This window comes from Engystomops pustulosus, chromosome 7, assembly GCF_040894005.1.
Source record: "Engystomops pustulosus chromosome 7, aEngPut4.maternal, whole genome shotgun sequence".
NCBI classification, from domain to species: Eukaryota; Metazoa; Chordata; class Amphibia; order Anura; family Leptodactylidae; genus Engystomops; species Engystomops pustulosus.
Window position 1 is genome coordinate 166,190,905 of NC_092417.1, and position 12,846 is coordinate 166,203,750.

General features: G+C 44.3%; 1 protein-coding gene across 3 annotated transcripts in view; it reads right to left on the reverse strand.

Annotated features, from left to right (window-relative positions):
- DGKZ (diacylglycerol kinase zeta) overlaps nt 1-12,846 on the reverse strand; it is a 146,308-nt gene that overhangs the window by 108,626 nt on the left and 24,836 nt on the right. The window contains exon 1 of one of the 3 annotated variants that reach the window (XM_072118808.1): nt 707-1,827. The exons of the other annotated variants lie outside the window; for them this stretch is intronic. Within the exon in view, the coding sequence (XP_071974909.1) occupies nt 707-846 (140 nt within the window). The 5' untranslated portion in view covers nt 847-1,827. Of the gene's footprint in view, nt 1-706; nt 1,828-12,846 lie in introns of those variants that run through there. 3 annotated transcript variants of the gene reach the window in all.

Below are 12,846 nucleotides of genomic sequence, written 5' to 3' on the forward strand. Positions count from 1 at the left end.
GAGTAAAGCTCTCTGTAAAAGCTACGTAGACCCTTGTACAGGCGTTAATGCAACCTCTGGTTCACATCTCTTTCTGTTAGATTTTTCAGAACACACAGCGATATTATTCCCATGGATACAGCAGTAGCCAAGAAGACATACGACCTGATGTGACACAGCAATGAGGTGTCCATTCTAGACAAACCATGGCAAGAACAGCGCCTTAGACAGCAGAAAAACTTTGCCATACTTTGCAAGTCATCAAGCAAAAACGAGAACATAACATTAAAGATGGTGAACAAAAGTAATACAATAAGATGAAAAATTCACCCACAAAATGTAAGGGTTTATACAGGCGACCGTGGTCAGTGAACCGAGGACTGTGCACTGGGCTGATTTCAAGGACCGACCACCGTACTGAAAACAGGACCATGAGTATCATACTGATTCGGCAATCTCTGTGCAGCGCTGCGGAATCTGTGTGCGCTATATAAATAAAGAAATTATTATTATTAGTGATATTTGATACAAGGAGTCCCTTCTTCCCAGCAGCGGTCACAGCTTCAGGCCACCTGCGGTTCAGAATTCACGGACCGACCTCAGTCATCTGAATAAGCCCTAAAGGGGTATTTAAGCCATTGATTTTTATAATGGGGGTCCACCAGTCCCAGTACAGACTAAGTGGGTGCAGTACTGGGCCCCCCAAAACTATAACATAGCCGCTCACCTGCGTCTGAAGAAGCGAAGCCCGCTGAAAGTCTTGACGCTGTGTCTCCGGCTGATGACACCTCTGTCAGATTCGGGCGTCAGGTCCGAGCCGCTGGATGCTGCCGAGCTGGTGTTGGCAAACTCTGCTTCTCCGTCCATCCCTAGAGGCCCCCCTCCCTCCCCCAAAATCCAGGCAGATCAGGGTTTCCTCAAGCCATGCTCCCAGGGTAACTCACTGACAGCGACTCCCTCTCCCCTGCATATACTACTAACAGAGACGCAAGTGTCCTGACGCAGGGAACCGAGCATTGCAATGACTATGCAAACATCCCCAATGTCAATGTATTCAAATGTTACATATATATATACACACCCACACACACGGGGCTCTAAAAATTGAAGTGCATCACTCCCGTCTATAGGACAGAACAATAGCCGCCTGCAAACCACACGGAGGACAAAGTCACAACTTATACACTAATAACCCAAGAGGGAATTGTAAAAAGTATAAGCGCCCTTTACACTTCCACTACCCTGTGCCAAATTACACGAAAACCATCTTTCTAATACGTTTGTTAAAGGAAAGCAAGAACCTTACACAATTCATCCCCCGGCAGGAGGTTGCACAAGTAAACACAACGCGATTTTGCAAAAACGTTGACGCAAGACCCTGTCCGAAAAAAAAACATACGCCAATGCTTCACAGATCAGTTAAAAAAAACTAGAATTTTCGGCAACATTCGCAAATCCCAGGCGTTTGCACAAGTATACACGTACCCTCGGTGACAGGACGCTGTTCACACACGACTCAATGCATTCACTTAATACAAAGACCCATTGCAAAAGTCTAAGCGCATCCTAAAAACTAATCAATGGACTAAGACAAGATCTGATGTCACAGGCATCTACTAGCAGCAGGTCAATAGCAAGGAAGGGGGGGTCACGTGACACCGGTTAACCCTTAAAATGCCCAATCTCACCTGTTGCAAGGCAAAGCTACACATGGATGTGCCCCTCTAAGCCTCACACACACAATGCACTGAATATAAGGAGCAGCTTTTCCTTCCTGGCACAGACACACAAGCTTCCTGGCTGTGACTGTCACTTCCCAGCTCACAATAACAGGACTCTGCCTTACCAGGAAGTATCTGCAAATCAGTGTGTCCTGTCAGGACCCCACACATAGGTGACTGTGCGGCTGCCTGCTCCGATGTGGCCAAGCACAAAGTCATGGGGAGCCACCTGTTGGTGCTGATAGATACTGCAACGGCTGGGAGAAAGGTATCAAACTTCAAATAAACCCGAAAATTTATCTGAAAAATGTTATCTTCCATTGAAGAAACAGAACTCCCCCACTTTTCAAATGAACTGAACTTGGCCACTATACAGTTCTATGGTGAATAAGGTCCGGTTCATTTGAAAAACGGGGGGAGTCCTGATTTAATGATCATTATGTGGGTGTCTTAATTATAACTTTTCTATAGAACGGCAAGAACTCCCTATGTTTCAAATGAACTAAGCTTGCCTTGCATAGAGTTAGATGGTGAACTAGATCGGGTTCATTTAAAAAATGGGGGAGCCCTGATGTAATAGTCACAATGAGGATGCTAAAATGATGAGTTCTCTATAGAAATGATAAACCCAATGACTCCCCCCGAAGTTCAAATGAACCGAACTTTGTCAGTTTGCAGTTCTACGGTGAACCAGGTTCGATTCATTTAAAAAGAGGGGGGTACTGATAATGTGTCATTAAATGTAGATGCTAGAAATATGACATTTTCTGAACAACCCAGAACTCCCCTGCATTTCAAATGAACCGAACTCAATAAGCATAGAGTTCTATGGTGAATTAGGCTTGGTTCATTTGAAGAAGGGGGAGTCCTAATGTGGAGCTCATTTCTATAGAAGTGTAAAGACGCAGAACTCCCCCGCAGTTCAAATGACTCGGGTTTGTTCCCCATATAGTTCTATGGTAAACTAGGTTCAGTTCATTCAAAGAATAGGGGGGTTTAATATGGTGGTCATACTACATATGCTAAAATTATGACTTTTTACATGTAAATTATTTTTTTCAATATGATATTGTTTTATACATTTATATTTCATAAGTTATAACTGGAACTCCCTCAAAAACTACTTCAAAATGAGGTAAAACCATGTTGAAGTTTTTAATAAGGTTTCAAGAACCTCTGAACCTACCCTTATCGTATTATATTAGGCTGCTAATGCTGTTGCAATTAGATATATAGGAGGAGATGTACCAGAGCTTCCATGCCAGAGAACTGTGAAGAAAAATTTTTTCTCTCACAAGACCCAGAACTCCCCCGCATTTCAAATGAATTAAACTTGGTCATAATAGAATTCTATGGTATCTAGGTTCAGTTCATTCAAAGAAGGGGGGGAGTGCTCATGTGGTGGTCAGAATACAGACGCTACAATTATGACATTGTGCTACTTTGTGAAGAAAAATAACTTCAATTATTTAGTTTTATTATTAAAAAAAATATTATTTTTAAGCGTTTTGTGTGGTAAAACTGGAACTGCCTAAACACAACGCTTCAAAATGAGGTAAAACCATGTGTGTAATTGGATGAGGTTTCAGCCACAACCTTTTGAATAAATCCTTTATGAGAATATTTCTAGTTTTCGTTGCTATCAAAGGTATAGTATTTTACACTAAGGCCGGCGGCATACGTGGCGTTTAGAACCCGTTTTTGGGCCGTCTTTAAGCAGTCCGTTAAAAATCGCATGCGTTAAAAAAACATGTAAGTTTTTGAAAAATGCATGCGTTTTATGATAACGCATACGTTTTTGACCCGTTTTAATTAAGATAATTGGCAAAACCGGTCAAAAACGGATGGGTTTTCCAAAAACGCATGCGTTCTTTTTAACGGACTGCTTAAAAAAGGCCCAAACACGGGTTCAAAACGTCACATGTGCCGTTAGAATTTACTACACGCTTTTGTCGATTTCTCTGACACAAATTTTTTATCATTTTCAGAATTGGGAGACAGCGTGAAGATGTCTGCCACAGCAGAGGACGGCACGGTGATGAAGGTGAGGTCAAGATGGTCCAAAAACTGGAAGATGCCTATTCTAGACATAGGAAGAAGGTAAGAAGTTTTAGGGCATCCACATATGTTGCATATTACACATGTATGTCCTGCAGCGTATCGCAGTAGGAGTGCAGTGTATGGGATTTATCCAAATCCTGTACACATACTGCAAAAAAAAAATCAGGATTTAGGATCTTCTGCGTTATATAGTTCAACCTCTACAATGTTAAGCTCCACAGTTCTACATAGCAACATAAAAACGGATCATAAACCAGCAAAGACATAACTTGAAGCTTCGGGACCCACAATAAAAAATCTATCCCAATGTTTCCAACTATAATGTAATACTCTAGTTATATTATTAGAATACATGTCACAATTTTAAATGTTAAATTCTGCGCGTTGTCTGAATCCGTCGGCCCTCCCCCCGATTTATGTTGCGTGAAAGCCGGCGCAATTGTGACACAATCCGATCGCGTGCAACGCAATCCCCGGCGTGATCCCCGAAAAGGACGGAAATGCAACCACAGGACCTTAGTAAATAAGCCCCTATGTGTTGTAAACCCGATCAGATTATTCCCCTGGTAGCCATAGTAAGTGGTCCACCTACTTGACTCTGAAGAAATACTACTGGTGGACACAATGGGGCTCATTTACTAAAGGTCCGAACGCCGCACTTTTGTCGTGTTTCCCGAATATTTCCGTTTTGCGCCAAATTGCCCTGGGATTTTGGCGCACGCGATCAGATTTTGGTGCATTGGCGCCGGCTTGCACGCGACAGAAATCAGGGGGCAGGCCGTCGGACAACCCAACGGATTCGGACAATTTGTGTCGCAAGATCAAGCACTCACATGCACCAGGAAGAAGCATGTGAACTCTGGCAGACCACCGCGCAGCAGCGACACAGGAAGGAACTGGACGCACGATCTTAGTGAATCGCGCCGGATCCGAATCCTCATCGGACAACGCACTGCGGGATCGCGACGGGACCGGGTAGGTAAATCTGCCCAATTGGGGCACATTTACTAACCCATCCGGAGTTGTTCACCGAATGCATTGTCCGTCTATAATGCACTCTGCCACGATTCACTAATATCGTGCGCCCAATATCCTGCATGTGTCACTTCCCGCTCCGGTCTAGCGGAGTTCACCTTCTTCCCGGTGCATGTAAGTGCATTGTCTTGCGACACAATTCGAAAGTTAAGTCCCCCTCAGTCCGAATCAGTCGGCCTACCCCCCAAATCCCGAAAACACTGCAAAGTCCGTCAGAAGTGATCCGCAAACCTTAATAAATAAGCCCCATTGTGGGAAATGTATTATTACTAGAGCACTGTAAGAACATTGCACCAGACTACAATCTTTCCCAGATGGATAGCAAAGTTTCTACTAAGAAAAGTATAGGATATCCATAGGAAATGTGCTGCTCTGGGAGCTGCTTTGATGCTCTGTCCACTTTCCCAGACACTCTATATGTGTCATACATTGCACCAAAGAAGTTGCAGCCCTGGATAGTTGTTTGAAGCAGCAGGACTGTAATAAATGATTTTATAATGCAGGATTTTTGCTTTGGGTGTTTTGTCCTCACACTGCTGTGCTCTGAGCTTTCTGCATGAAGTTGCTTCACAGCACCTCTCTTACAGTGACTTCTGTACTATTCCATAAGAAGCCCGCTACAGCTTTTCCTCAATGTAGAGGGGTTGTGCAGCAGCTCTATGCAGAGAGCTAAGAGCACAAGAGTGAGGATACAAAGTTCTGATTACACATCTCTCCAGGGACAATACATAACATTGTCTGCACAAAGCACAGCTGAGTGAGGACATGCTACAATCCTTTAAAGGGAACCTACCACCACGAATCTACCTATAAAGGTAGATCGGGTGGTAGGTGGATCAATAGGACGTGAGGATAGCCCTTTTAAGGGCTAATCCTCACGTCCCCGCACTGTTTTGTGAACTTGTATTAAAGGTTTATGCTAATTTTGTTATGCCGCTACTGGGGCGTGGAGTAGCCGCAGCTGTGGCTACACGGCGCGGCTACTCCACGTCTCAGTAGCCACTTTACCCCTCCTACCCACAATCTTCGTCTGGCGATCCTGCCGTCTGCGCAGACGCAAAACAGCAGGCCCGCGCCTGTTTCGGAGCAGTGACCGCACAGGTGCGGGCCTGCTGTTCTGCGCATGCGCAGACGGCAGGTTCATCGGACAAGGGCGCGCAGCTGCAAGGAGCTGCACGCCGAAGATTGTAGCCGCCCCAGTAGCAGCATAACAAAATTAGCATAAACCTTTAATATAAGTTCACAAAACAGTGTGGGGATGTGAGGATTAGCCCTTAAAAGGGCTATCCTCACGTCCTATTGATCCACCTACCACCCGATCTACCTTTATAGGTAGATTCCTGGTGGTAGGTCCCATTTAATATAAATCCACATTTCACGGTCCTGCTGCTACTAACAACATGAACTAGTCATGATTACACATCTCTCCATGGACAATATCTAACATTGTCTGCAGAGAGCACAGAGCTGAATGAACAGCAGGGCGAGGACATGGTACAATCCTGGAATATAAATCCATATTTCACAGTTCTGCTGCTACTACCAACATACACAAAGTTATGATTACATATCTCTCCATGGACAATACCTAATATTGTCTGCAGAGAGCAGCACAGAGCAAAGTGCACAGCAGAGTGAGGACATGCTGCTACAATCCTGGAACATACATTCATATTTCACAGTTCTGCTGCTACTAACAACATACACAAAGTTATGATTACTTTTCTCTCCAGGGACAATACATAACATAACACTGTCTGGAGAGAGCACAGAGCACTGTCAGTATATGCCCTCAGTGCACTTGGGTGTGTTACAATCCTGGAAAATAAATAGTAATAATAATCTTATTCTGTAGCGCTTTATAGATTATGGGGAGCATATACAAATAAAATAAGACATTGCAGAGTAATGGTCATATGACAAAATAGGAGTAAGGGCCCTGCTTGCAAGAGCTTTCGGTCTATGGGGATGAAGAGGAGACACAAGAGCTTACAGTCTATGAGGATGAAGGGGGGACACAAGAGCTTACAATCTATGAGGATGAGTGGGTGACACAAGAGCTTACAATCTATGAGGATGAGGGGGGGACACAAGCGCTTATGTTCTATGAGGATGAGGGGGTGACACAAGAGCTTACAGTCTATGAGGATGAGGGGGTGACACGAGAGCTTACAGTCTATGAGGATGAGGGGGTGACACAAGAGCTTACAGTCTACGAGGATGAGGGGGTGACACAAGAGCTTACAGTCTATGAGGATGAGGGGGCGACACAAGAGCTTACAGTCTATGAGGATGAGGGGGGTGACACAAGAGCTTACAGTCTATGAGGATGAGGGGGCGACACAAGAGCTTACAGTCTACGAGGATGAGGGGGTGACACAAGAGCTTACAGTCTATGAGGATGAGGGGGGACACAAGAGCTTACAGTCTATGAGGAAGAAGGGGGGACACAAGAGCTTACAGTCTATGAGGAAGAAGGGGGGACACAAGAGCTTACAGTCTATGAGGAAGAAGGGGGGACACAAGAGCTTACAGTCTATGAGGAAGAAGGGGGGACACAAGAGCTTACAGTCTATGAGGAAGAAGGGGGGACACAAGAGCTTACAGTCTATGAGGAAGAAGGGGGGACACAAGAGCTTACAGTCTATGAGGAAGAAGGGGGGACACAAGAGCTTACAGTCTATGAGGAAGAAGGGGGGACACAAGAGGTATAAATTCATTAATTTCATAGTTCTGCTGTACTCATGCATCCTACCAGACTATTCCACCCTGCAGGAAGTCAGATACAAGCATCGGCCTTGTTGTAGTAAATCACAGTGACAATGTGACAGCCTTTATCTCTGACTGTGAGACCGTCACACTAGATTTACCTCCAGACAGTGATTGTACCACAAAATGACATACTAGTTAACACAATCGTACGTTGGAAATGTATTGTCACATCACATCCCAGGAAATAGCATGCAATTTTTTTAAAGAAATTTTCGTAATACAATTAGTATTACTTAGTATCATTTATTTTGATATTCTTCCATTTCATTTCATTTCAATATGATAGTAAAAAAGGAATTTTATGGGACGACCTATGAGTACTTTTACATGCGGCTGATTTTGTTACAGAAATTAGTGTGACAAAAGGCTTAAACAGGCAGGACGATCCTGTGAATCGCTGAACATGCGTTCTACCCTGCTGTTATTATGAATACAGTCCCAGCTGCTGTTTTGAGGGTAAGCAGGGACTCCTTGCATCATATATCAGTATGATGTACCGAATCCCACTCCTGGCAGTGTGATCGGTCTGTGAAATCCAGCCAGCACAAAGTCCATAATTCACGGAATGACCATAGTGGTGTGAATGAGCCGTAAGAATTGGTTACATACAACATTAACAGGGCTTGCATAAATCCCTGCATTTTATTACATTATCAGTCCCGATCCCTGACCATTGTAATCCTTTTTACTATCAGAGAGGGGGTGCTGAAGAAGAGGATGCAGTGTGTGTTGTGATAATCTAAGTGTTAGAGAAGATTATAAGAACATGCACTGCTTCCTCCTCTCAGTAAGGGATTATAATACAGGCAGTTTGGGCAGTAGCCCAGGGCCCAAACCTTTTAGGGTTTAGGGTTTAGACACCCAAATCACCCACTAAATTTTATACTGAGAAGGACCTTCACCCATGAAATCCACGTATATCTGTTCCTTCTCTCAATACACATGTACACATATACACATGATTTTGGGTCTTTTGAAGGTCCTCCAAGGGTCCTGAAATTGCAGATTTGAAAACAAGCAGAAGGGACACATCCTCCTTTCCCCCAAGAAGCTGGTTCTAGTACCATATGTAGGAAGCAAATTTCAGATTTGTAGGTGACATAATATTTTTACCGCCGAGGGACCTTAATCCGTCTCTTCCTCCTCTGCTCCAGAACCTCCTCTCTGACAGTGAAGGGGATTACAATGGTCAAATACTGGGACTGATATCTCAGTAATATCAGTGGAGGCTAGGAAAAAAAATCAAAGTGCCCCTTAATCTGTGTAACAGCCTGTATAGAAAGGTATGTTCATCTCCACAAGTGAGGTAGTGAAGGGTCCTCTCTGAAAAAATTCTTAATTAAAGGGAAATTCTCAGGCAGTTTAGGCATTCAGTAATTCATTAATGCGTCACATGGTCAGACAGTACAGACCTTGACAAAACTAGTCACAGTATAAGACTGTCGAATTCTACCCTTTATTTCGCACACGGCCACGCCCCTTTTCCTGGAGACCATGCCCCCTTTCATGTGGCCACAACCCTTTGTCGGACAAGTTGGAATAGTAAATGTGATAAATGTGTCGGAAGGCTTTTGGAATCCGCCCTTAATTGAAATCACCTCTGCCTGTTGCTGCGTCACAACGAAAACAATGTAGAAAGTTGGTTTGGTTCTGCCAGATGAGTCCGCATGAGCGCATGTGGTGAAGCCCAGTCACACAGTATCCTGAGCATGCGCCAGAGGCTTATGCGGACTCATCTCAACAGACCCACCATCTAATTTTCCTTGCAATGCGGCAATGGGCAGCAGTTAGCTCAATATACTTAGGACTCCAGTTATGCTGGGGACTTAGTGGTCGATCAACGTCTCAAAGTGCAACTAGAACTAGTGTTTATTTCCCTTAAAGGGGTTCTCCGGTCATGGCTGGTAGGTGGGAGTCTCAGTTATGGGTCCCCCACTGATTTACGAGAATGGGGATTCGTTGGGAACCACTGTTGCACCCGAGATGACCAGAGCTTGCACCGTCTGCTCTATTCATCTCTATGGAGCTGACGGAGATAGGCAAGTGCGTATACATCCTGTATAGATTAGGCTATGCTGCACCATAGTGTATATAAAGGTGCGTTCTATCAAATTGACAAATGTGCCAGTAAGACTTAACCTAACAATCAATTGATATTACTAAACATCCTGTAATACCAACTTTCACCTGTGATGGCGCTGCAGGGAAATAGAATACTTGCTGCTGGACTTCCTTCAATGTTAGAAAATGATCTACTAATTTTAGATACACTTGTTGGCAGTAGTAATGGCTTTTTTCTGTTTTGTTGCACAAGACATTTCAACTGCAGGAAGTTCATCCAGACGGGTTGTCAGTTTTGAATTAGCTTATCCGAAAAATGATGATAAAACCTCATTCTGTCAGCAAATTCTATCAATAACTTTAGTTTTTAGCATCAGTTTTTGGGAAATTAGTCCACAGCTGACAACTGCTCTTACTTCTTCTTACTAAGGATGGGAACTATAAATGTTCACACATGTATTATGCTAATAATAATAATAATTGTTTATTTATATAGCGCACACAGATTACGCAGCGCTGCACAGAGTTTGTCAGATCAGTCCCTGTCCCCAATGGGGCTCACAATCTAATCAACCTACCAGTATGTGTTAGAGTGTGGGAGGAAACTGGAGGACCCTGAGGAAACCCACGCAAACACGGAGAGAACATACAAACTCTTTGCAGATGTTGACCCTGGGACTTGAACCCAGGTCCCCAGCGTTGCAAGGCTATAATGCTAACCAGTGAGCCACCGTGCTGCCCCATCCTAATGAACAACAATCAATTTTTACATGGGATGACACGTACAGACCACCACTTTCCATATGTCAGGGAAGGGGGAGCTGCAGCCTGTGTCTTCTCATATATTCTTCCTGCTCCACACCACCCCCTCTCTCCACTGCTTACTGCACATGACAGATAGTGGGGAAAGGTGAGGGAACTCCATGGGTGTGGAGCAGAGAAGACTGACACAGGCACAGACAGGCTACAGCTGCCCCTTCCCTGGGACTTGCCACATGCTGCTGGCAGGGAGCCAGGTAATGTGAATTAAACTTATATAAAGCACTGAAATGATTCAGAATGCTGACAAAGGCATATTTAAAATCAGCATAGCATAGCCTATTGGGACCTGTCACTAGCTAAAAATTACATTTCTGGTGACAGGTTGGCTTTAAGGCCTGATGTTAATTGCTACTGATGCCCCCAACCCAATATTTTTTGGAAGCATATGTGTTGGGAAAATTGAACAGAAACTTAGAGGTTTTCCAAGACATGTAAAAGAAGAGAATGCGAGCATTGTGGTGTCTTCACTTCCTACCAAGCACACTGCTGTACATAGTATGGTGGTTGCACTTAGGATTGCAGCTGAAGATTTGTGTCTTCACTGGCCCACATTGGGGAAGCGGCACTGACTGGAGCACTGCAGCATTGGCAGGATGGGGATGACAATCTAATTGGTGGGGGTTTGACTGCTGAGACCCACTGTGATCATGATAATAGTGGCTTAGTTCTCACTAATTTATGGAGTGGCAATCAGAGGATGCGTCCTGCTGCTCCATTCAATTCTTTGGTAGTTTTTGAATTGCTGTGCACAGCGCCCAGGTCTCTCAGTCACTCTCTTAGACACTGTGAGTGCCATAGATAACCCAGCACTGTACTCAGCAATTCCCAAAACTCCCATAGAATTGAATTTAGCAGCAGGATGCATGCTCCACCTGCCGCTCCATCAAATAGTGAGACTGAGACCCCTATTGTCATGATTGGAGCAGGTCCCAGCAGTCAGCCCCCCATGTTTTGATAGGGGATAACAATCAATCTACCGTAGGTAAGTTCTTTAAGTTATAGTCGCACAACGTTTTTTGACCAAAATGCCCTAAGTTCTGAGCGGCAAAACATTTCACCAATCGTTGTCGTGTGAATGGGGCCTTAAAGGGGTTGTCTATTTTAGAAATACAGCTTTATACATCTTCCTAAGGTATCCTGAGGTAATAGCAGAACATTGTTGAGAGCTTTTCTTCCTTCCCTATTACATCCTGCTGCCATATTTTCCCCAGGTAAGTGACACGCATTCATTAGGACAACAAAAAAATGCTCAGACGGCCGCTGTAGGCGCTATATGTGGCGCACAGGGGCCAGAACAGCCATTATTATGACTAGCACAAACTTTTTTTTTTCAAAAATGTAATTTTTTTTTATCAAATGGCATAAAAAAATATTCATCCTAATTTACTCTCTTCCAGGGAATTATCTAGAGTCACAGTCGTCTTCCATTTTAGACTATATTGTCAGAACAAAGACAAAAAAACTAACGAGTCTGCCTCGTTACAAGGTCAGGGGCCTAGTGATGAGCGCGGTGGGGATGTGTGATGTCTGCTGGAGATAGTCAATAACACTCAGCGCACACAGGGACCATGAGCCGAGGAGCACAAGGTCCCTATTAGTAATGTCACAAATAGTCTTAAAGGGAAAGAGTCCCAGTGATCACATCCATACTTTCTTTTAGGACTCTCAGGTCAATTTTTGCACTGGGTCCAGCATGAGCTATTCGTATAGGCCCCATATACTGTATATGAGGGGGAAGGACCAGGCAGATCTAAGATTCAAGCATACTGAATTTCAATACAAGATCCTGGTGTCTGGCAGCGACTTATTCCCCCCCCCCCCCCCCTCCCCTATTAGAATACATGCATATATTTTTTGGCCCAAACTGAGCATCTATGTGTATTATGAGCTTGTTAAGGAATAGCTGTCAGCTGGATGAGCATCTACACAACAGCTACTTGAATGCCCATTGGCCTTTTCCCCTACAGACGGGTTAGGAGTTAAGTACCTGATGGGGCAATCAATGGGGAACCCTGTGATCAAAAGAGCTGGGACCCGCAAGTACCATCAGCGCCATAATAGTGAGTAGACTGGTGTCCAAGCATGCAATTAACAATCGTTTCATGCTCAGTACTAAAGGAAAATTGCATTCCCACATTGCGGCTTATTTACTTAGGGCCACACGCTGGACTTTGCGCCGCTTTCGGGTTTTGCGCGGCTTTGATAGGTATTTAACAGGGGCTTGTGTCGCACGCGATCGGATTGTGGCGCTGGCTTTCACGAACCAGAAATCGGGGGGCAGGCCGTCGTGCTTTCATATGGATTTTCAAATTGTGTCGCAAGACAATGCACTTACATACACCAGGAAGAAGAAGGTGAACTCCGACGGACCTGAGCGGGGAAGCGACACATGCAG